The sequence below is a fragment of the Giraffa tippelskirchi genome, chromosome 5 (assembly GCF_054371585.1).
Source record: "Giraffa tippelskirchi isolate mGirTip1 chromosome 5, T2T-mGirTip1v1.2.pri, whole genome shotgun sequence".
NCBI lineage: Eukaryota > Metazoa > Chordata > Mammalia > Artiodactyla > Giraffidae > Giraffa > Giraffa tippelskirchi.
The window spans coordinates 101,888,741-101,912,736 of record NC_137279.1 but is presented as its reverse complement, the minus strand read 5'-3'; the positions used below and the strand labels follow the sequence as shown (position 1 = coordinate 101,912,736).

The 23,996-nt window shown below is 45.6% G+C and overlaps 2 protein-coding genes, 2 long non-coding RNA genes and 1 other non-coding gene across 7 annotated transcripts in view; 2 read left to right on the top strand and 3 right to left on the bottom strand.

Moving 5' to 3' along the window:
• Positions 1-23,996, bottom strand: part of LOC145504748 (NBPF family member NBPF19-like) — a 363,203-nt gene that overhangs the window by 89,490 nt on the left and 249,717 nt on the right. The gene's annotated exons all lie outside the window — the stretch shown is intronic.
• Positions 1,967-2,131, top strand: LOC145508166 (U1 spliceosomal RNA). The gene has a single exon (XR_014055420.1). It is a non-coding gene; the product is annotated as a U1 spliceosomal RNA (small nuclear RNA).
• Positions 4,780-15,412, top strand: LOC145504773 (uncharacterized). Its single transcript, XR_014052472.1, has 3 exons — positions 4,780-4,890; positions 7,703-7,927; positions 14,989-15,412. It is a non-coding gene; the product is annotated as an uncharacterized LOC145504773 (long non-coding RNA).
• LOC145504798 (uncharacterized) lies at positions 5,750-10,353 on the bottom strand. The gene is made up of 2 exons (XR_014052494.1): positions 8,877-10,353; positions 5,750-7,242 (listed from the first exon to the last, which is right to left on the bottom strand). It is a non-coding gene; the product is annotated as an uncharacterized LOC145504798 (long non-coding RNA).
• LOC145504756 (NBPF family member NBPF4-like) lies at positions 11,268-23,994 on the bottom strand. Of its 3 annotated transcripts, none has more exons than XM_081486071.1 (6): positions 23,772-23,994; positions 23,242-23,293; positions 22,285-22,451; positions 18,548-18,775; positions 16,344-16,543; positions 11,268-12,405 (listed from the first exon to the last, which is right to left on the bottom strand). In XM_081486071.1, exons 3-5 carry the CDS (start codon positions 22,448-22,450, stop codon positions 16,353-16,355), a joined length of 585 nt encoding a protein of 194 aa, XP_081342197.1. In that variant the 5' UTR covers position 22,451; positions 23,242-23,293; positions 23,772-23,994; the 3' UTR covers positions 11,268-12,405; positions 16,344-16,352. The 3 variants fall into 3 exon arrangements, with proteins under 3 accessions (XP_081342197.1, XP_081342196.1, XP_081342199.1); XM_081486073.1 differs by having other exon boundaries at positions 11,974-12,439; positions 16,305-16,543; XM_081486070.1 differs by lacking the exon at positions 23,772-23,994 and having other exon boundaries at positions 23,242-23,433.

The window sequence follows — 23,996 nt, the reverse complement described above, 5'->3', positions numbered from 1 at the left end:
GAGTTTGTGATTATGTTACTTGACATGGCAAAAGAGACTTTGTTGGTGTGATTAAATTAAGCATCTTGAGATGGGGGCTCCATGGAAACACAAAGGTTCATATAGACAAAAGAAGGAGACTTGGTGTCAGAATAATGTGTTGTGAGAAGAACGTGATCAGCTGTAACTAGCTTTGAAGATCAAAGGGGCCTAGGAGAGTAGAATGTAGGCATCTTCTAGAGGCTGGACAAGGCAAAGAAAGATTCTCCAGGAAGAATCACCACAACCCAACTGTCACTTTGATTTCTGCCCAGGGAGATGCATCTTGGATTTCTGATCTCCAGAGTCAGAAAATAATGAATGTGTGTTGTTTTAAGCCGCTAAGTGTGTAGGAACATATTAAGTAGCAATAGGAAACTCCTACAGTGGACAGCGGTGGGTAAAGAATACTTAAAGTCAGTGTGCAGGACGAGTCGTGTCAGCTGTTCAAAGAAAGGCCAGTTCTTCCTGCAAGTGACCTGGGTGCCGAGTTCAAGATTCTCCCTCCAGGCTAGTCCCCTTCCCCCTGAAGCCAAATGCACTTCAAGGATCAAGTTCCTCCACTCCTTGGTCTCTGGTCTGAAAGGCAAGCTGGTTGCCTTCTCCAGCCTTCCCACTCCCTGCCCTCAGGTCTAACCCACTCTTACCCAGTAAGAGAAAACAAACAAACCTCATTCTTTAAGCAAACACGTCATCTTTCTATCCCTTATTTGGGTCATCAGCTTCTTTTTCAGAATCTTCCACTTTTGTATTCTGTATGGTGAGAAAAGGAAAAACATGGCCCCTGGGAGACCATGAGGATGAAGTCAGAAGGTGCACAGAAAATGCACCAAGTAGAACTTTGAGATCTAACTCTTGGCAGCTACAAACTGCCACTTGCCATCTACCTTTACAAGGTTTAATGCTGCAGCTGTTGATTTTCAACACCCCCTGAAAGGATTTCAGGGTGGAGAGCCGAAAGGAGCCCACTCTGTGCTGTGGGAAAAACTGGCAGAACAAGTCTTCAGATAGTGATGTATTTTCAGGAGCCGATTTTATGACCCAAATATCTCCTAGTACCTAGAAAAGCACAAAAATCCTTCACGGTGACATGCGATCCTCACGACTAGCAGTAACCTTCTGCAAAACATCTGCACTTGAATGCATGTCCTCTCCCTTCACCAAGATCACACATACACTGACCTTCGCCCCTGCCTTTGTGGAGCAAGTTCTCAGAGCTATCTGAGATGCTGCCTCCTGAGCTCCTCATTTTGCCCCCAATAATACTTGAACTCACAACTCTCACGCTGTGCATTTTTGAAAGTTAGCACCCTGACTCTATATGCCTACACACATAACACATACTCACGCTTTATTTTGTTCCTACAAATATATATTTACATCCATTGTTTTACAACTTATTATTTCTTAAAACAAAATTGGATCAGCATAACAGAGGGCCACAGAATTACTATTCTCAGCGTGTCACCCAGAACAAAGGTTAAGAATACAAAGAGGCTGGCTAAATTCCCCTCCATCTCAACTAAAGAAGAAAGGGTCTGTTTCCACTGATTTCTGGGCTCCCTAAGCTGTGGGGAATCATGACGTCCCTTCTCCTTCAGCAGCCGGCTTGCCCATTGGTCCTCTCAGCAGGGGTGGGAGGGGAGATGAGGGGCCTGGGACAGGGCGTGGGTTGGAGGAGAGGAACCGCCTTACAGGTCCTGAATGGGGTGGGCTTATGTAAATTTGCAGCGGAAGCGGTACAGTTCCCGGCCTGCCATTTTGCCGGTTGTGGGAAGTTTTTCCGAGATACTCTTGAATTTTATTAGAAGAGTTGTTAGGAGTGCCTGAGAGGCGCGAGAAACGATGGGGTGCGGAGGGTGGCGGAAGAGATGGCGGCAATAGCAAAGTGAGCGTGTGCGAAAGTGTACGGGTGTGAGGCTGTACGGGCGGCCGGCCAAGACTTTCCATACTTAGCTGGCAGAGAAGATAGCACGATCACGAAGGTGGTTCTCCCAGAGCGAGAGTCACCCATTCTACGGCGGGTGTGTTGACCTCTGCGATTTCCCCGAATGGGGGGAAAGGCGACTGCGTAATTTGTGGTAGTGGGGGACTGCGTGCGCGCCTTCTCTTGGTAACTGCGGTCTTAACGATAGAAGTGATTTCTACTTGAGCGTGTTTTTTTCGGGGCTCAGGCGATAGTAAACCATCTCTCGGTAATACAGAAGACCCTCGGAAAAATTTTTCTAGAATAAAAAATGGCATTTCGCTCCAATGCCGTACTTTGGGAAAGCTCAAGAATGGAAGGGAGAGCCTTGTAGGCTACAGTCCGCGAGGTGGCAGTGTTCAGCTGAGCAGTGCAGGCACTCTTCCCTCCAGCTTAATTTAGTTCTTCTGTGTCTGATGGTCTCGATTCCAGCTTAATTTAGTTCTTGTGTGTCTGAGGGTCTCGAACCATCCCAGCTTCCGTCGTTCTCTTCTTTCCACCTTCAATGTTTCCCAGCATCAGTTCAGTTCAGTCACTCAGTCGTGTCCGACTCTTTGGGACCTCATGAATTGCAGCACGCCAGGCCTCCCTTCCCTCACCAGCTCCCGGAGTTTACCCAAACCCGTGTCCACCGAGTCGCTGATGCCATCCAACCATCTCATTCTCTCTCGTCCCCTTCTTCTCCTGCGCCCAATCCTTCCCAGCGTTAGGCTCTTTTCCAATGAGTCAACTCGTCGCACGAGGTGACCAAAGTATTGGATTTTCGGCTTCAACATCAGTCCTTCCAATGAACACCCAGGACTGATCTTTAGGATGGACTGGGCGGATCTTCTTGCAGTCCAAGGGACTCTCAAGAGTCTTCTCCAACACCACAGTTCACAAGCATCAATTCTGCGGCGCTCAGCTTTCTTCACCGTCCAACTCTCACATCCATACGTGACCACTGGAAAAACCATAGCCTTGACTAGACGGACCTTTGTTGGAAGAGTAATGTCTCTGCTTTTCAATATGCTATCTAGGTTGGTCATAACCTTCCTTCCAAGCATCAGGGTCCTTTCCAATGAGTCCAGGAGGTACCTCAAAGGTTGTATCTTGTCAGCCTATTTACGTGCAGAGTACATCATATAAAGTACAAGACTGGGTATGCGGATGACACCATCCTTATGGCAGAAAGCAGAAAAAGCGAGAGTGAAAACAGTTGGCTTAAACCTCAACATGCAAAAGACAAAAATCACGATATCTGGTCCCATCAGTTCAGTTCAGTTCATTCGCTCAGTGGTGTCCAACTCTTTGCGACCCCGTGAACGCCAAGCCGCCCTGTCCACCACCAACTCCCAGAGTCCACCCAAACCCATGTCCATAGATTCGGTGATGCCATCCAAGCATCTCATCCTCTGTCGTCCCCTGCTCCTCCTGCCCTCAATCTTTCCCTGCATCAGGGTCTTTTCAAATCAGTTGGTGACAGGTGGAGGAAACGAGGGAAACAGTGACAGACTTCTTTACTTAGGCTCCAAAGTCACTGCAGAGGGTGACTGCAGCCATGAAATTAAAAGACGCTAGCTCCTTGGAAGAAAAGCTACTGCAAACCTAGACAGTGTATTAGAAAGCAGAGACATTAATTTGCCAAGAAACGTCCCTCTAGTCGAAGCTATAGTTTTTCCAGTGGTCATGGATGGATGTGAGTTGAATCATAAAGAAGAAGAAATGAAGTTGCTCACTCCTGTGCGACTCTGCCATTCCACAGGCTGTAGCCTACCAGGCTCCTCTGAAGCAAGAGTACTGGAATGGGTTGCCATTTCCTTCTCCAGGGGATCTTCCCGACTTGGGGATCAAACCCAGGTCTCCTGCATTGCAGGCAGATGCTTTACCCTCTGAGCCACCAGGGAAGCCCAAAGAAGGCTGAGCGCAAAGAATTCATGCTTTTGAACTGGAGTGTTGGAGGAGACTCTTGGACTGCAAGATCAAACCAGTCAATCCTAAAGGAAATCAGTCCTGAATATTCATTAGAAGGACTGATGCTGAAGCTGAATCTCCAATAATTTGGCTACCTGGTGCGAAGGGCCAACTCACTAGAAAAGACCCTGGTGCTGGGAAAGGTTGAAGGCAAGAGGAGAAGAGGACAACAGAGGATGAGAGGGTTGGATGGCATTACCAATTCAGTGGACATAAGTTTGAGTAAGGTCTGGGAGGTGGTGAAGGGCGGGGAAGCCTGGCGTTCTGCAGTCCGTGGGGTCGAAATGAGTCGGACACGACAGAGCGGCTGAACAACAAAACAGACCCATACTTTGCACCGCTCAACGCTTACAGAATTTGGCACATTTGAACAGTCCTGTTACTGCTGTAAACCGTTCTTTGTGCCTAACTCATTTGGGCTCGCAGTTCCTCCACCGGCATGGTGCAACGGTTTGGGAAGGCGGATCCCTGGCTTCTGGTCTGGTTCCGACCAGAGCAAAGGTCATGTCTCCTCACAAAGCCGGTGGTGGCCCGCGAGTCTACCCTTGGACCTGGGGTACCAGGCATGGGACATCCCACGAAGCCTCAAAGGCTCTTCTGAGGACGTGCAGAGTTCTCAGGGCAGCGGGAAGAGGACACTTGCAAAGAGGGAAGGGACTTTCTTATTTCCTGGCGGGAATTTTACCTCAGGGCAGAAAACTCTAGAAATGCCGGCAGAGCAGATGCATTTGGGGGAGGCCTAAAAGCCCCTCCCCGTCGCTCACCCGGAATGGGTCTCCTCCCATTCCACCATGTCCAAAGCTGTAGAGACGGCCGCCGGCCCGGCGAGTCAGGCGCCCCCTGGCGTCGTGGAGGAAGCGGCAGGCGGCGGAGTGACGAGAGCGCCGGGAGGGAGGAGGTCCTGGGACCGCGCGGCTGAGAGCCACACGGCTCAGCGGCGGGAGAGCGAGAAGGTCGTGTTTCCACGGTGTAGTGGTCAGCACTTTGGACTCTGACTCCAGCGATCCGAGTTCGAGTCTCGCTGGGACCTTTCTCTTTAGGCCGCACGCAGAGTCTTTTACTGGCGCAGCCGGAACTCAGTCTCCCCCTGAAAGCGAACTCGCGCTTCAGATGCGCGCTGAGTGGACCTACTCTTCCGCCCCAGCGCCCAACTCGTTCTGCTCTCGGGACCAGGACGCCTAGGTCCCGCGAAGGAGGCCCTGGGCCCCCGTGATCTGCCACCTCCCCCTCAGCAGTCGAGATCTGAGACCTGCTGCTCTGAGAGGCGCAGACCTGTGGACAATGGAGGGGGCGGGGCGGGGGACCAGCCCCTGGCGTCCCCGCAGGACCCTGCGGCTCTGCCGCTCAATGGTCCTCGGAGGCCCGGCCCCCGCCCTCTCCCAACTCGTTCTGCTCTCGGGACCAGAACGCCTAGGTCCCGCGAAGGAGGCCCTGGGCCCCCGTGATCTGCCACCTCCCCCTCAGCAGTCGAGATCTGAGACCTGCTGCTCTGAGAGGCGCAGACCTGTGGACAATGGAGGGGGCGGGGCGGGGGACCAGCCCCTGGCGTCCCCGCAGGACCCTGCGGCTCTGCCGGTCAATGGTCCTCGGAGGCCCGGCCCCGCCAACAGAGGGCGCGGCGACCGAACCACTGCCACCCCCTGTCGGGTCACCCTGGGTCTTAGGGTAAAAGGCAGAAGCTGCGCCCACTGAGTCCTGCCCCACGAGGGGGCTTCGGACCGCACGTCTTGGCCCTGTGAATAATGGTCCGGGGGCTGTGATGTCATTGACCAGCCAGGGTGACAGCTTTCTGGGCGGGGTTCCAGACCTGAATGGGAAGTACTATATTTTATTCAGGTACCCTATTATTCGCAGTTTTGATTGATCCTGTTCCAGAACTTCTCGCTCTTAAGTCTCCTTTGGACAGGAAAAACCGCTGTTAGGCTAAGACTTGAACCTTGACTCCAGGAAATCTTGGCCTTTCATCCCAAACTCAGCCAGGAAGAAGAGTCTGGGCAGTGTATTCCAGCGTCTGAGATCAGGGGTCGCTCACCCAGTTCCACCCAGGCCTTTGAGACATTTGCAGACCTTATAGGGCTAGAATAGTGAATACAGACTATTTAGTTAGATTTGAGTTGGAAACAGCATTCACTTTCTATCATTATAAAATTGATGTTTTAAATGTCACTTCTAGACATTGGAAACACGATGTAACTTTTGTGGAACAACCATATGGATGAGAACTATAAAACAATAATTTATACGTACCCTGGAACAGTTACAAAATTTCAAAAACAAACTCTTTCCTTAATTGTGTTATTATTGGCATTGTTGGTATTTATTCTTTTTTTTTTATAAATTTTTCTTATTCCAAATGATGTGGGGATAAGCAAAGGAGATGGTATGAAATCTTGTATTTCCTTTACTCCCAGTGCCCTTAAACACAAAAACACTGGTGTATGGAAAAGAGTCAGATGAAAGATAAACATTCAGTAAAGCCTGACGTTCTGAATTTGAGTATGTACATTCATACAAAGATGAGTATGTATTTCCTAGCTCTGTCCACTGCAAACGCCTAGAAATCAACCAAATCCAGTAAGCATCTTAAGGTTACAATTGGATTTGGGAATAACATTTTGCACAAACAGAAACCAGAGATTCTTAGAAAAATGACTGAGTCCAGGTGAGGAGCAGAAAATCTTCAGGATAAAAGAGAAGCACCTCTTCATACTGTTATCAAGAAAGGTCTCAAATACTATTAGAAACTTTTCAAAAGAATTGAGGAGCCAGCTTAAAGTCATGTTCACTGCCAAAAGAGAGATAATTGGAGTATTGGTAAGAGCTATATTGCAATGAATTGAACTACTTCACGGTGTTTGCAAGTTTGAATTCATATTAGCACACAGGGGTAAAAAAGAAATAAAGGAATCGGTGACCACAGAGGATTCTTGGGGAAATGCTCATTAAGCTGCAGTTTTCTTTACAGAAGCTACCACTAAGTAACTACATAGTATTTGGTCTTTAGGAGAAGTTTCTTTTCATGCAAGTATTCCAGTTAAATACTACATGATGATGCAATATCACCACTTAGTGCCACATAATCAGTTAATGGATTGAGAAGTCTTGAACTGAAAGGACTGGTAATACTATTTGAAGAAACACACAGAACTTGATGGGCCTCCTCCTCAGAGAGTGCACACCACTTCTGAAGAAGTCTTGCTAGGACTGCAAGTGTGAATCTCATCAGTCTCTGCATCTACAGGTCCAAACTAGGGACCACTAGACATATGGCTGTCAAATAGTTACAAAGGAGTAGGACGGAGGACCTGGATTTTAATTTATAATTCATGTGAGTGTAACCTTAAAAGTTGGAGACATGCACAATATTTTTCTATTAAACACAACTTGAAAACATTGGTAGAATTGTATTTCCTTTGTGTGTGCGCTCAGTCGCTCAGTCTTATCCAACTGTTTTGGGCCCATGGATCATATCTCGCCAGGCTCCTCTGTCCATGGGATGTCCCAGGCTAGAATACTGGAGTGGGTTGCCATTTTCTATTCCAGAGGATCTTCGTGACCCAGGGATTGAATCTGCGTTTCTTGTGTCTCCGGCATTGGTAGGCGAGTTCTTGGGAAGCCCCATATTTCCTTTAAAGTATATATAGCATTCTCAGCTATGTAGGAGATTATTTTTCCATTATTGTGTTCTTATACTTTTTAGTTGTCAATGTGGTTGCTAGAAAATTTTAAACTACGTGTGTGACTTGCATCTTTGTTACATTACAGCACTGCTCTATATTCTACCACCAAAAAGGAAGAATGAAGGAGAGAAACATTTATTAAAGTACCTAGTATACAATTTAGACTGTGGGAATGCTACAGAAAAACCAAGTCCGTTTCTTCAACAAATGAATGAGTTAAAGCGGAAATCAGGACAGCAATAGACCAAGAGAGATGGAGAGTGAGTGAGAGAGAGAGCAAGGAAGGGAGGAAGGAAAGAAGAAATTGAAGGTAAGCATACATGTAAGAGACTTAAATGCTTTATCTTAGTGATTATACTTTGTGGACTTTATTTGCCTCCAAAAAAGAATACTAACGTAGAAACAATAATGGAGGAGGGGGGCTTCCCTGGTTAAGAATTTGCCTAGCAGTGCGGAGGACACGGGTTTGATCCCTGGTCCAGGAAGATCCCACATGCTGTGGGGCAACGAAGCCCACAAGCCGCAACAACTGAGCACATGGGCAGCAACTCCTGAAGCCCAAGAAACCGGCAAACCACAACAAGAGAGTGGCTCCCCCTCTCCACAGCTAGACAAACCCTGCGCCACGCTATGAAGACCCAGGGCGGCCATAAAGAAAGAAAGAAATTAAAAAAAAAAAAACCTATGTGATCAAATAAGCTGAAAAAATGCTGCATGGTAGACAATGGAACATTTGAATAGTCTTTCATGATATTAAAGATTTTGAATTAATTTATGATTATAATGCCGTGATGATATACTTTCAAAAAGAGTTCTCATTTAGGGGAAACACGCAGACATAATTATAGATGAAACATGATGTCTGAGATTTCCTTTTAAAAAGACAGGAAAAGGTAAGTGCATGGATTGTAGTACGACAGTATAAGCTGGTAATTGTAGACCATGCTTGACAAAGATGGGAGGGTTCTGTTGTGTCTATTTTGTGTACTATTCAAATTTGAGATTTGAAAAAGAATGATAGGAGAACACAGGTCCACCTAGAATAATAGCAGCTGAATCTCTCAACATACAATTCCAAGGGCTAGGGACTAACAGAGAGAGTCAAGGACACCATTCAAAACCCTGCGCCAAACAACCAGGGACCAGAGAACACTGTGGACAGGACTTGGTTTGTATTCAGCTGGGTCTGGGAGGCACACAGCAGCGGAGGGATCAACAAACACCCTGCACATAGGGCAGAGCACGGCACGGAGGAGGACTCCCGACAGAGCTCAGGTAAAATAACTCACAGAAAGAGCATGTGGATAAACTCAGGGGGATGTCTGAGACCTGGTTGGCTCTAGCTCTGGTGACTGGGGAATTGATAGGAAGGGGTTCAACAGTGCAGAGAACCAGAGGGTGACAATCTTGAGGAGGCACAATTACTGGGATCAGGTGTGAGACCAAGCTGAAGGGAGCATCCTTTGGACACTCGTGGTGATGAAAAAAGAATGGTGCAACTGGCAGAAATTAAAGGTCCTACTGGAAGAAACAGAATCCCCAAATCAAGAGACACACCATGCCTTTCCCCCAAGCCTTAACTCTGCTAGAGTAATTGCACAAGACAGACCTAGAACAAAGAAATCAGCTAAGCCACTCACAGCACTAATCCCTTCTGACCTGGAACAACTGTTTCTCATTCAGGTAACCTAGTCATGTGAAAATGAAAACTATAGAGCAGACATTTCTTCCAAGGTGACAGAAGAAAAAAGTGTAAAATGAGAGTCAAAAATTTCAGCAAATGAAAAGATTGCCTCAAAATCAATCAAAACACATTGGAAAATGTAAAATGGCATCCATATTTTGAATTGATCTGAACAAAGCATTCAAAGATACATACACATGGAAAAAACTTCAGTATTTTATGTAAGAAACACAGAACGTGAGATACAAGTGCGCAGGAAAGAAGAAATGAGAAATTGGAACTGGCAGAGATTTAAAAAATTGAAGGTAAAGAAAATCCTTTGAAAAAAAAAGGCTAAATGACAAGGTACATAGAGAACATATTTATCGAAACATATCAGGGACACTGCATGAAAAATGAAAGCATCAAACAGAATAGAAATGAACAAAAGATAGTGAGAAAGGATCAGAGAGAAAGTCATAGAGACCTAGGGGAAATAGACCTGGAACGGTCAGTTCTAAGACCTATCCTAGTAGAGCTGAGAGACTTTTTTTGAAAAAGAAAAATGGTCCTGAAGCTCCAGACCACCCTTTGCCCTCAGTGAAGAAAAATCAATTTACATTCTGCATCTCAGCAGAACTTATAAAGTAAACATTATTTTTTTAAAAAAGTCAATAGAACTCATTGTGGACAAGTTCTTTATATTTAGCCAAGCTGTCTGTGCTGTATTAAAGCAACAGAAAACAAGTATTAAACATATCAAACTTAAGGAATCCTCAGTCCATCATGAGAAATCTTTAAAGACAAACTCTGCTCATCAAGAATTGACAGGAAACTATGGGTTTTGTACATCTGGTCATCACTGAATATATGTGATTGTAGATTTAAGCCACTGTGTCGTGGGCCCTGCCCTGGGGGCAGCCTAGGTACACCCTCAAACTTCTGCAGGGAGGCTGCTAGTACTCCCAGAGTGGGACAGCCATCTTGTGCCACCAGGGGGTCGAAAGGACCCAGTGGGCCCCTCCTCCAGCTCCTACCTCTATCCTACCAATTAGCACATTAAAAAAAAAAAAGCTAGGAAAAATACAGTATATAAAGGGTAAGACAGAAGGAAAAAGCAGAACAATGTCCTTGATCTTCACGGTAGTAAAAAGTTGATGTTGATAGATAACATTTAAAATGTTTTAAATATTAGAAATGAGACAAAATACTAAAGGACTAACGTGTCAGAAATTTTAGTGCACTAACTAGCTACCAGGCCTTCCAAATCCCAAGCAAAACACACAGACACAAACAAATATGCATACACAAATAAAATAAAATAACAGAGAAAGAAACACAGAAGATACAATCTACTACAAATGGTAAACATAGATTAAAAGATGCGAGAGGTGTTTAAGATACAAAACTGAATAGGGAGAAACAGAGGGGCTTCCCTGGTAGCTCAGCTGGTAAAGAATCTGCCTGCGATTCAGGAGACCCCGGATCGATTCCTGGTTTTGTAGGATTCCCTGGAGAAAGGACAGGATACCCACTCCAGTAGTCTTGGGCTTTCCTGGTGGAATCTGCCTGAAATGGTGGACACCTGGGTTCGATCCCTGGGTTGGAAAGATCCCCTGAAGTAGAGCATGGCAACCCACTCCAGTATTCTTGCCTGGAGAATCCCCATAGACACAGGAACCTGGCGGGCTACAGTCCGTGGGGTTGCAAAGAGTCGCACACAACTGAGTAACTAAGCACAGCACGGCACATGAGAAACAAGAGTATTTATATGAATAAAATCAATCATGTTAATAGTGGACTGTGGATGGGAGAGGGGTGGGAAGGAGGTTCAAGAAGGAGGGGACATATTTATACTTATGTTTGATTCCCATTGTTGTATGGCAGAAACCAACGCAACATTCTAAAGCAGTTAGCCTCCAATTAAGAATACATTTAAGAAAATAATGGATTATAACACTGAATTTTAAAAAAGCATGAGCTTAAGTTGAAACTCAAAAATATTTTTAATAATATGTTAGGGGTAGGGATTGTCTTTTCCATAGCACAATGCTGGCTATACCACAGATATGAAATTGACACACATCAGGGACCAATAAAGGATGGTAAACTTTTTACAGAAGGAGCACCATAGAATACGATATTCATACACTCTCAAAAGCCCACTAATCAAATTACTCATTACAGACACAAAATCTGCCTTTTCAATGAACAGATCTTATCAGCCTCTGCATAACAGTGTTCAATGTTAAAATAATAATCGTGGAGACAGGTAAAGTGGACACTCTTAACCTCCAAACAGGCTGCGCTAGGAAGCACACAGCATGTGCTAGATGTGTTCTTGGCAAACAGGGTTTACCTGAATTTAATCATGAGGAAATGATCAGACAACTGCAAAAGGTAGACCTTTGAGTAGACAACTGACCAATCCTCTGCAAACAAGTCAATGTCACGACCATCAAGGACAACTACAAAAAGGTGAGGAGATGTTTGAGGTTCCAAAGGACTAAAGAAATACAGGAACACAATCTTTTCAGTCCTTTGGAACCTACAACATCTCGTCTCCTTTTTGTGGTTGTCTTTTTGGGGCAAACATCGACTTGTTTGAAAAAAGACAGGCCAGTTGTCTGGTTCAAAGTCTAAATTCTGCAGTTATCTGGTATCTACCTCAATATTAAACACAGGATAAACACTTGAAGCAAGAACAATGTATAGTAAATGCTGTCTGCTTTGAGCACAGTCCATCCGGTGGCAAAGAATGACCGGGTTGATATGTTGTCTTCTTCTAATTGTTCCCATGCTGGTGTGTGGAGGATGAATATTTAGAAGAGCAAGAGTTAAGGTCTTTCCAAACTGTGTGTCCATCAAAGCATCGATCACCTTACTGAGGATTACATGCGGAGGCTGATGACTGGGATTACTCCCATCAATTCTGTCCCTTGGAGTGTGGAGAGTGGTCGTTGGTTGGGACGTTCGTTCTCAGGAAAGGATCCCTCTGGCGTTGCTGAGGTTGAAATTGAGTTGCTGTGGTTGAGTTTTTTTTTCATCAAATGGAAAAGGTACATATTATAGTGTGGTTTCTCAAATTGACGATATCTTTTCTTAGTTCCTAACGTAATTGGTATCTGTGAAAGACAGACAGAGAGAAGAAATGTGAGTCTTTGTTAGATCCTGCTGAGCCTGGAGGGATGGCAACATGGTGACTGGGGCCAGGGGCAGACAGAGCTCCTGTTGACAGGACGAGCTGAAGGGAGAGCCACAGGCTGGCTGGAGAGGAAAGTGAGGTCCATGATTTCGAAGGAATACCTCCCTGAACTTTCACCTAGCCTGTGGTGCAGCATCTAAGGACCCTTGTCCTCACCCCACCTGTGCTTGGGGATATCTCAGCTCAGAGCTTCTTCAGAGCCTCATCTGGATCCCTACCACTCAATACTCAACGGTCATTTCACTCTTGAATCCCCTTCATCTGTATGCTTTCCCACACGTTCAGGGATGGATGTGCTGAGCATCCCTCAAACACAATTAGAAACAGACTGCTATGGGAGCAGAGGATCCTCAATTGAGAAAGACACCCTCTTCTTACCTCTGCAGCCCCGCCTTCTGAGGAGGAGAAGCAGGCTACCGGAGACTCCTGGAATGTGAGCACCAATAGGGACCTCAGAATGTATCCAAGTCCAGTTTCATAATTTACAGAGGAGGAGCTAGGTTTTCAAGGGTCTAAGGACTATCCAAAACCACATGACTTGTTACTGACAACCCAGGCCACAGGCCCTTCCTATATATTTGCGGGAAGGGAGAGGAGAAGGGGAAAAGCTCCCATCTGGAGGAGTCAACAGTTAATAGAGGCTGTTTGGTCATCCTCCTGGGCAGGAATAAGGCTTTCCAGGGAAATCCAGCTCCAAAGAGACTGAGGAATGAATGGAAAGGAATGACTGAGGAATGAATGAATGGAAAGGGGAAACTCAAAATAAAATTAGCGAAAAGAGAGCAGGGAGTGTCACTGTGTCTCAACCCATTTGCATCCCATGGACACCAAAATGCTATGGAGGTGATTTCATGCTGGATCTTCCTTAAGGCATTTCTAGGAATATCCTTGACATCTACACAAATAAAACTCTGAAGTGAAAGAGGGTTCAGTTTAGTTATCCTAAATTCTCATCAACTTTTCCTCAAACTTTTCTCAAAGAAAGAGTCTCTACTAGTATTTTATGCTGGTGTATAGAAAAACATCCAGGAAAACATCTACTTCTGCTTTATCGACTAGGCCAAAGCCTTTGACTGTGTGGATCACAACAAACTATGGAAAATTCGTAAAGAGATGAGAATACCAGACCACGTTACCTGCCTCCTGAGAAACCCGTATGCAGGTCAAGAAGCATCACTAGAACGGGACATGGAACATGGACTGATTCCAAACTGAGAAAGGAGTATGTCAAGGCTGTATATTGTCACCTTGATTATTTAACTTATACCCAGAGTGCACCATGCGAAATGCTGGGCTGGATGAAGCACAGCTGGAATCAAGACTGCCGCGAGAAATATCAATAACCTGGGATATGCAGATGACACCACCCTTTTAGCAGAGAGCGAAGAGGAACTACAGAGCCTCTTGATGAAAGTGAGTGAAGAGTGAAAAGGGTGGCTTAAAACTATGCATTCAAGAAAAAGAAGATCATGGCATCTGGTCCCATCACTTCATGGCAAAGACATGGGGAAACAATGGAAACAGAGACAGATGTAATTTTCTTGGGCTCCAAAATCACGGCAGATGGTGACTGCAGCCACGAAATTAAAAGACGCTTACTCCTTGGTAGAAAAGTTATGAGAAACTGAGACAGCATATTAAAAAGCAGAGACATGACTTTGCCAACAAAGGTCCATCTAGCCAAAGCTACGGTTTTTCCAGTAGTCATGTATGGATGCGAGAGTTGGACCATAAAGAAAGCTGAGTGCTGAAGAATTAATGCTTTTCAACTATGGTGTTGGAGAAGACTCTTGAGAGTCCCTTGGACTGTAAGCAGATCCAACCAGTCCATCCTAAAGGAGATCAGTCCTGAATATTCATTGGAAGGACTGATGCGGATGCCGAAGCTTCAATACTTTGGCCACCTGATGTGAAGAGTTGACTCCTTAGAAAAGACCCTGATGCTGGGAAAGACTGAAGGCAGGAGGAGAACGGGACAAGAGAGGAAGAGATGGTTGGATGGCATCATCGACTCCATGGACACGAATGTGAGCAAGTTCTGGGTGTTGGTGATGAACAGTGAAGCCTGGCATGCTGCAGTCCATGGGGTGGCAAAGATTTGGACAGAACTGAGCAACTTAACTGAACTGACAGAAGGGCATGTCAAAGGATCAATATAGCAGGATAAGGCCTAATATTCATTATGGGGCTTTTGCATAAAGGATAGATTCCATGAAAAATAACTTGTCGAATCTGCTGTTCTGAGCCAGTTAGTAGTCTGTGAAACAAGTTTAGTGAATAGCTAACTGCATGTGGCATTTTAACAGTAGAAAAGGAAACACTAAATTTTATTCTTGTGGCAAGGTGGGGGTTGATTTTATACTTTGGGGTCTATGTAATGTTTTTTTCTTTGTTTTATTGTATCTTTTACTATAAAAATTGTGAGAAACTTGAATCCAAACAGAGAGATTATATATCTAACTTAACTATCTACGTCTCTTTTTTTCTCTTTTCTCTTCTCCAGGCTCTACAAAACAGTTCTGTTGAGAGAAAAATGCAAATTCCCTTACTTGTTACTATTCAGCTTTTTGAGGAAGCAGCCACTCATAGGCCACTGCCATATTGGTTCCTTATATCCTATCAGATCCACAGTCCTTCTAATCCTTGAGGCATATTAGCAGAGCTTTGATATCCAAAGCTCATCCCCAGAACTTTAAAATCAGAATTTCAATGGATTGGGTGTAGGCATCCATGTTACCTCAAAACTCAACCCGTTTTCATTTTACAACAGCATGATTTAGAACTACACACTAGACCACCTACACTATTTCACACCAGTCTTTTTATTTTCTCCTTCTAATCCAACATGGACTTCTCTCCACTGGCCCTAAAGATGTTTTGGTCTTTCTCTGTTACTCGCATATAAATAATTGGCTTTCTCAATTGCATTGTCTGAAGCAATGATTATCTTTATTCGCATGTATCTCCCTGGGTCTTCATAAACGTGGCCCAAAGTTAATTCAGTACAATGCTGTCCTACATTCCCTGGCCTCAGATTTCAACTCAGCTCATTTTTCTGGGCTTTTACTAATATGGAGAAGGAATCATGTGAGTAAACTGGAGAGGTCTGAATACCTGTCCATCTCATGCCCTATGTATTTTGAAAACCTGGCTTCTGTATCTCCTTTCCCCCAAAGTCCCTTTAGGGAGCCATTTACTGTCCTCCACCTAATGCCAGCTCCAGGGAGTTCCTGCAAGTCCCCTGCACATTAGCAAAGTTCTGCCTATCAGAGGCTGTGGGGAGTCATGACTCAGGTGAGTGCAGCACTCCTACCTATGACCCAGGGTCTTATCTTATTTTAGTAATGAAGGCCTTTTCCTTCAGTTCCAGTGTTTCTTATTCAGGTGCAAAAGCTGAGGGTTAAGGGCTGTCCTAGCTACTTTCCTCCAGAAGCCAACTCACATGCGAGTGATTCCTTAAGACACGATCCTGAAAGAAAGAGGCAGTGGACTTGGAGGCAGGGGCAGGGAAAGTAAGGTGAAGAAACCAAGCATGTGTGTGATTTAAGGCCAATGTTTTCAGTGGCTTAAATGCTGCTATTCTGATGAGGAGGACCACGGATCTGGGCTTCCTTGTGGCTAATAGGAAAGGTCAGAGGGAATATGAGGATGGCAGCAGTGGGAAAACAGTAGAGGTCCGAGTGGAAAGAGGAGATTGAGATGGAAGGGCACTGCAGGGTGGCAGCCCCCATGGAAAAGAGAGGAAAGACCACACAGAGGTAGTGTCAGCTGTTGAGTGAACAAATGAGGAAGAGAACAATTAGTGGGAGATTTAGCCACAACAGATAATGAGCATAAGGTAGAAGTACATGGAATTACCATTGTTCCCTAAGCTTGAAGGCCAGGGAATCTGCATGCCAGTCTCCACTTGCCAAACAGCAGTTTTCTTTTGATAATCTTCTCCTTCAGGACACTTAAGCACTTCATCTTGCTACACACTGGATGCACGTGTGCGCCTGCTGCGGCGCCCTCACCTTCCAGCTTGGGAGGGTTCTTCATTCTGATGGAAGCATCCAGCTCTGAAGATAAAACCACAACCAACAGGATCCATTGTTAATCATGATTTACGAAGACTTACTCCTTCACCCAAGGAGGACATCAGGTACAGAAAGTGTCCAGGAACAAGAAAGGCCATCTGAAAGCCCATGGGTAGGTGAAGACAATGGGGATAGTTTTATATTTTCTTTTTTGCTGATCTTCCTTATACTACCCAGGATTGTTAAGTGTGCCACAGGGCAAACATGCTTCCGGATGCCAAAAATGAGCCAAGAAGAATAAAACGGATGACAACAGAAATTCCTAGGTAGAAAAGACAAAGGCAAGAAACTCCTACAGGATGCAGTTTGCACTGTTGGCTGGGAAGAGATGAAGCAAAGTCAAAATTGAAGGAAAACCTCATGAGAGAAAAGAAGTGGGGAAGTGTAAATTGGAAGGATTTTTAATGTGCATGAATATAGACTTCATATATATGTAAACACACTACATATGATATGTATATATAATTTAAATAAGACATAGACGATATGATAAAAATGGAAGAAGACTCACAAGTGAGTGTGTTTGTGATGGAATAAATGAGTGAAGGATTGGAGCTATTGAATGGGTCATTCTATTGGCTTCCTGATAAGTTGAACTTGGAAAACAAAATAGAAAAATAAGAAGAAGGAGCAAGAAGCTCTGTTTGGTGACAGGAACTAGGAGATATGAGCAGTGGGTGGGAGCCACAGTGTGGAGGGGTGTGAAAGTAAAGGGCATTAAAACTACCCTTTGCTGCAAAATCTGCTGTGAAGCCTGGGTTTATGCTCAGGACTCCGTGGGAGGTGAGCAGGAAACAGAGTGACCGAGCCAGTGAGGTTCAGTCTTGGCTGAGAATGTGGGAGGCCAAGCACAAGAAAAGGAGACACGAGAGGGAAGAGAAGACAAGAAACACCGCAAGACCTAGTGGCTCTTGTCAGGCTCTGCATCCCGGCCCTCCCTGGGCACTTTCCTTGAGACTCTCCATGCTGCCACAAGGCGTCTCCTTCTTATCTCACCTCTACCTGAGGACATGGGTCTCTCCTTATTCCTCAGATGAGGCCACAGCCTGAGGGATGAGCACCAGGTCGAGTCAGGGTCCAGGGGACGATGTGGAGAGCAATGGAGGGTAAGGATGAATACGTCCCAGATGAAATGGATGTGAGGGTCTGAAAGCTCTTTTAAGGAAATTTGAACAGATGTGGACCCAGAGGAGAGGAAAACTAGGAGACGGACATGGAGATGAGTGGAGAGAAGGACTTAAATGGAGTATCGTAAAAGGGACAGGTGGGTGCACTTCAGAAATGAGGGTAGCCCTTTATTCTAAAATGAAGGTACAATGAGGAAAATCAATTGGATATGAAAAGCAAACATGGGACTGAGTTGCAGGGCCAGTGTTTACACTCCTACTGAATGTTGCTAATACACTGTTACTGAGAGCACCCAACAGGAGTAAATCGCCTTGATGACACATGTTGAACGAAGAGGAAAACATTGCCAAGCTACCTTTCTGAGAAAGCAAGGGAAGATGGGGTCTAGAGAAAGGGTAGACCATAAAGCCTATGCTACCATAGAGGAAACAACCATTGTGCAATGATTTTGTAAGTGTTAAAGCACCAGAAAGACACAACGCTTAGATATTCTATATTCATAGTGGTTATCAAACAAATTTTAGTGAATCAGACACTCTGGACATTATGCTGTTTACAATTCCCAACAATCATGCAAAGGAGAGAATTTTTCAAGTGTTCAGATGAGGGACGAGAGAGGTAAATACCTAGGAAGATAAACAACGTGGCTCAGTTAAACAAGCAGGAATATGCAGAACCAGGGCCTGAGGCTGAGCTGCTCCTGAGGCCCAGGTTCTTGCTCACCTCATTCTGGTAGAGGGTCACAGGTTTCAACTGGGCCGACAGCGGGCATGGGAGAGGCCCTCTGCCTCCTTCACCCACAGCTGTGTGAGGACCAGTACATGGACCAGAGCTTTCGAATCCCCTTTTCTTTCTTACCCAGAAAGAGTGGTCCTTGGTTTCCAGAATCAGGGTTGGTGGGAAAGCCCTGGGTGGTGGAAGAAAGACCAAGCATGGCTTTGCTGTCACCACAGTCAAAGTGCTGGTCCAGCTGCCGCTGCAGACAATTGGTCACGTGGGTGCTTTCCTGAAGCTGTGCTTGTGGAGTTTGCACCTCTGACCCTGGGAAACTCACAGGCCCCTGGTGACAGTCCACCCAGGGGTCACCTGAAAAGAAAGGAGGGTTCAGGACCAGTGGAAGCTTTTCCTTGCTAAGTCCTCTCTGGACACCCATTTCTACCGTCCTTGCCCATGAGTGAAACCACCCAGAAACCCAGACAACAAAGGCAGACATCGATGTGAAGAAGATGCCATATTTCTGGCTGTGACTGGGGTGGTGAGAAGGCAGGTGCCAGGCTGCAATTTCTTGAAATGAGAAATCAGACACTTGAGTCTAGAGGGTTTGGGTGACACAGGAGGTCAAGCCTCGTATTCTGTTCTTAGCCTCCGTCTTGTAACCTAGAGAAAAGGATCTAGACAAGCCTCTAGGCATGGGGGGAGAAAGAGTTGTTGATATCTGCCCACAGGAATAAAAGAACAGGGAGAGACATATGGCCTGAAGGCTTCAGGTACTACTAGAATTTGAGCTGAAAGAGAGAGTACACGCCAGACCCTTTTGAACTTCCTTGCTTGAAATTTTTGCCTCTGCTTTCACTCAACCATACATGTATATATAGAAGAAAATCTATTCCACATGGAGCAGACTGGGGGGTGCATGGTATTAGCAGCTAGGACTAGTGGAGAAGAGGTCTGAGACCCTCTTGGAAACACGCCTGTGTCTCTTTAGAGAGAGACACAATGTATACTCCTTCAATACACGTTCCTCCACTGGTGCCTGGACAGTGCTCCTAATGAAATCTGTTTCTATTTCTACTGTGAAATGAGGACATAGTCTCAGAACGCGGGCTAACCAAAGATATCAAGTACCCTCCTCAGGTCCAGGTCAGGCTCATGTGAGGTCACAGCCGCCAGGGCCTGCTCTACATTGCTGTGGGGCTCTCCTCTCACCTCCTGCTGATGCATCTGCACCCTCAACAAGGTTTGTTTAACTGTCTCTCATGGATCTCTTATCTCTTAAGTCTTCCAGACAGCATCTGTGTCTGACTCTCCTCAAAGATTCATCCAACCTCCTTCTAACTGTTTTCTCTGATTCAGTCCTCTCCACGCTCTCAAAGGTCACCTGTCTTATCACCCCCCAATCCTGTTTTATCACATGTTCCTCAGTTGATGGAAATTCATCCTCCCTTCTCTGCTCCACAGATCTAACCTCCTCACTCGCCTTTCCAGTGCTCCTGTCTTCTAGTCCCTCTTTCTTCTGCAACATCACTGCCCACAACTCCCTCTGCAAATCCTCCCAGGACTCAGGCTGGCCCCTTTCTGACCCCAGCCCTGCACCAGGAGCCTCTGCGAGCTTCCGGGGCTTTTTCCAAAAGCACTTCTCTCAGTCTGGTGTGCCCTTCATATTTCCATCAGGCAAAGTTCATTAATCATTCATCCTCCTATTTTAGGACACTTGATCAGATTTTAGGATAATTCATATTGGGTAAAGGGTAAATCCTCGTATAAAATTTGGTGTTTGAAAGAACTGTCAAAACTACATATCCCCTCATTCTCCAATGTTATTTTGAATCAATGTCTAGGATTGTTTTTAATTATCGTTGTGTAACTTCATCATCTAATTTTCTTTGTCTTTTCTTGAGAATGGGTTTTATTAGACCTATGCTTTGAGTATTCTTTCCATTGACAGAATATAAAATAACCGAACATTTTATCCAACATCAACAATTCTGCCCAATATTGTTAGTGTGGGGAAAGTCCTCCAATAGAAGATCAAGTTGTAATTTAAAAATCAGGTGTTTGTGTTGTTTCTGCAGGGTTTCTCCTTGTACAGAGAGGATGGGGTAGACCTGACTACTTGTACCCACATGGCTGCATAATAGCTATCCACACTGGACTCAGGTTATCATGAAACTCAAGACACAGGATGGATCCCTGTATAGTTTAGATATTCCATTCATCCATCTCAATCCATCTGTGGGGATTTGGCCTTTCCCGGCCCACTGTGTACAATGGACTCGCAGGACTGGGCCGTATCACTGACATCTCACTTCTGAGACACATGTCTGAGCCTCACTCATCCCCTTCACAGGAACCCACACCCGGCTGTCAGTGTTTCTGAGATAGAGCTCCACAGTTTTTTAATGGCTTCAGCACAGCCAAATTCAAGGTGTCCCTGGACCCATCGTGACAGCAGGTGACCTGGGGGCAGGAGGTGGGGACAGGTGTGGACTCTCACCCTGGCTGATTCTCCAGAGAGCCCCGTGGAGCTGTGGCTCCACCTGGAGGGGCTGGAGGAGCCGCTGGCTCTGCTCTCAGGACAGAGTGCACAGAGGGATAGGGAGCTGGCAGGTCTGAGTGAGGGACCACAGGGGTTCTCTGCAGCCCTCTGGCAACTTGATGTTGAAGATTAACATAGCTGCAAATCATTTGGTCGGGGCAAAGAGGAAAAGGTGAGCAACATCCTCTCTTAGTCACGGATGGTCCAACTACTGAGAGGAGAGGACACAGCCTGAGCCAGGGAGTCAGGCCCAGGAGAGGTCAGTGTCCCACCCGCCAGTGGCCAGGAGTCTGGGGCAAGTGAAGGGACCTTGCTGATCCTCAGCGCCCTCGGCTCCGCTATGAGACACCACAGGCACCTGAGAGGGTGCCTGGGAGGGCTGAATGGGGTGTAGTGCGCTTGGAGCTCACTTAGTAAGGAGCATGGCAGGCAACAGGGGCACAATAACTGTGTGTTCCCTTTCGGGTTTGCGAACTACTGTGATCCTGAGAAAGCCTTTGCTTCTCTGCTCCTCAGGGAAGAATGAGAAATAAGAAATCAAGATGATCTTATGAATCAAAGTCCTAACAATAAAAATACTTCTCCTAAAGAAAAAGTCAAAAAATAGCTCAAGAAGGATTTCATACTAGGTTTTCATTTCCATACCCTACGAACTGCTACCCAAGGGGACCTGGCTCATAAATTAGCTCAATACCCCTATCAGATACACAGGTTATGGATAGTTTCCATGCGGTTATGCCACTGAGATTGCATAAAACATTGAAACTATAACCCGCACGTGGAAGACTCCTTTTGGCTGCACAAAGGATGAAACACAAGGGTGTCTCTTGAGGATGGAACAACAGAGACAGATACTTGGCTTCATGGAAATGACAGGGCATAGGCAGATTTGATGTTCAGGAGCTAGTATCTAAATGCTTCAGAGGGAGCTTGGCAGCCCAGGGGTAAGAATCTAGAGCTGGGGAACAATAGAACATGCTACAAATATGGAGCAGATTGCAATCATGAATGAAAAGCCAGAGAACTTGCCAGAAACTTCAAGAAATAAAATTCGCAACAAAATGTCATGACTACAAGGATTCTTATCTTGATCAAAAGAGCTCTGTTACACAAATTCCTGCAGGTGAGACAGTGGTAGCTGAGATTCTGCCCTGATCCCTCCACTTGCCCTCTCTGGTCTGACGTGATACCAGAAGCCTGTGCTGATGAGATAAGTTCAGGTGACAGACGGCAGCCTGGGGCAAGAAGAATGCAAAGGCTCGAGATGCCTTTTAAAAATTGAAACTGAGAACACAGTTCTAATCAACCTGAGCCTAGGAACCTGTCTGGGAGTACTCACCGTTTACACCTAGATCCAAGAAATCTTCTCTTGTCTCTGTTGGGAAGGAGGCACTTCTATAAGGATGACAGGAACCTGTCAGATGATGGCCACTAGAAGCAGCCAGGTAACATTCATCCAGTGAGTCCGGCTGGACTTCATTCTCTTCTACCACGAGCTGATCCATACTGAGATTTGAGGGGTTGGGAGAGCAGATGGTTAAACAAGAGGGATTAGTCAACCTAGAGCCACAGCTGGTTTTGGTGGGAGGGTTAAGGGAGAGGTTGCAGAAAACAAATGGGGAGTCCCCTTAAAGGAGGTATAACAATCCCCCCCACCCACAACTCCCATCTGGGGTCTGAAGGCGCTTGCAAAGGGAAAGGGAGAGAGAGTGAAGGAGAGTGAGCATGAGATGCTCTGAGCACAGAGAAGAAATGAGCTCAGGAGGAAAATGAGCCACCCCAGGACACACAGTCATGTCACACACGTCCTCAGAACATAAAGGTGACTTCAAATACACCATAAGTTTTGTTGAAATTTACATGCTGCATCCAAATGAATACCAGCTCTGGCATCATAATGGACTCCTGGAAATCTTGTCTCCAAGACCAATATTTTTAATACTGCAATGTGACATGAATTTTTGTTTCCTAGATACTACCTTGTCATGAAATACCTGCCAAGGTCATAACACTAAAGACAGAGGCAGATAAGTATCGCATGCTGGTTTTCATAAGAAGGAGAGAACAGAGGAGTCCAAGAAATCCTGTGGCTGATCAGTAGCCCTGCTTCAACTGATTGCAAGTTACTATCATTGAGAGGGATTCATGAAGGGTGAAAACAGACAACCTTGTTCCAGGGACAATTTGTGGTTGTCTGAATGGAAGAAATAGGCATGTTCAGCGCTTTCTGATTCCCCTGCATGTGAGATGACCAAATGTCACCACTGATGTCAGACCCATGTTTCTCCATAGTTACCTAGAACAGATGATGTCTTGATCTTCCTTGTCCTCCAGATCAGCAAGATTTTCTGTGGATAAATTCAGACAAGTTGAGAAACACTTAGCAGATCTCATTGTGTAAATTAATAATCCACTGTCCAATACTGCCATGGGGACGACAATATCAGCACTGCGATGACAGGCTATTTAAGGAGGATATGCCAGATGCCTCAAGTTGGATCTCTCAGACTCTCCTTGGCTTGCTTTTCAGAGCCATCAGGCCAGATCTCCCTTCCCTGGTAGATTCTCACCACAGTATCCTCTTCCAAGTCTGAGTAAAAAGTTCAAGATTCATCTTCCCCACAGAGTCTGGGGAATAGCCCACAGCAATCGAGCAGAATATTGTCATACTCAGGCCTTTCTCATCATAAGCTGACTACTTTAGCAGAATGATGAGTGGAATGAACAAAACCTAGAATCACATGAATCCTAGTTGTTACACGGAACCTTCAGTCATTCATGGGGTGGGAAAATGCCAGGGCTCTGCCGTGCTTTGCAGAAACATACAAGCAAGGTGATGGGAGGGCTCTTTGCATCCTGGGGTCCAGATGCTTGGTTTGCTAAGACAAGCAATTTAGAGGAGACAGACACCGGGGATGACAGCAGTGACACCAGGGAAGCAACAAATCATTAAGGCTGTTAGCGCCTCTGGAAAGGCACAGAAATTCCAGGGACACTTGGGTATGGAGATGGGAGCATTGTGGGCAAGAAGAGACATTGCATTGGAGTCAG

Bases quoted from the DNA above. Each gene is read 5' to 3' on its own strand.
- LOC145504756 (XM_081486070.1), bottom strand. From the start codon at position 23,375: ATGGCAGTATTGGACAGTGGATTATTAATTTACACAATGAGATCTGCT. The intron at 18,776-22,284 runs GTGAGTACTCCC...CTTTCTTTTCAG, and splicing joins CTTGGATCTAGGTGTAAACG to GTGACCCCTGGGTGGACTGT. The intron at 16,544-18,547 runs GTAAGAAAGAAA...TTTTATCTTCAG, and splicing joins CCAAGGACCACTCTTTCTGG to AGCTGGATGCTTCCATCAGA.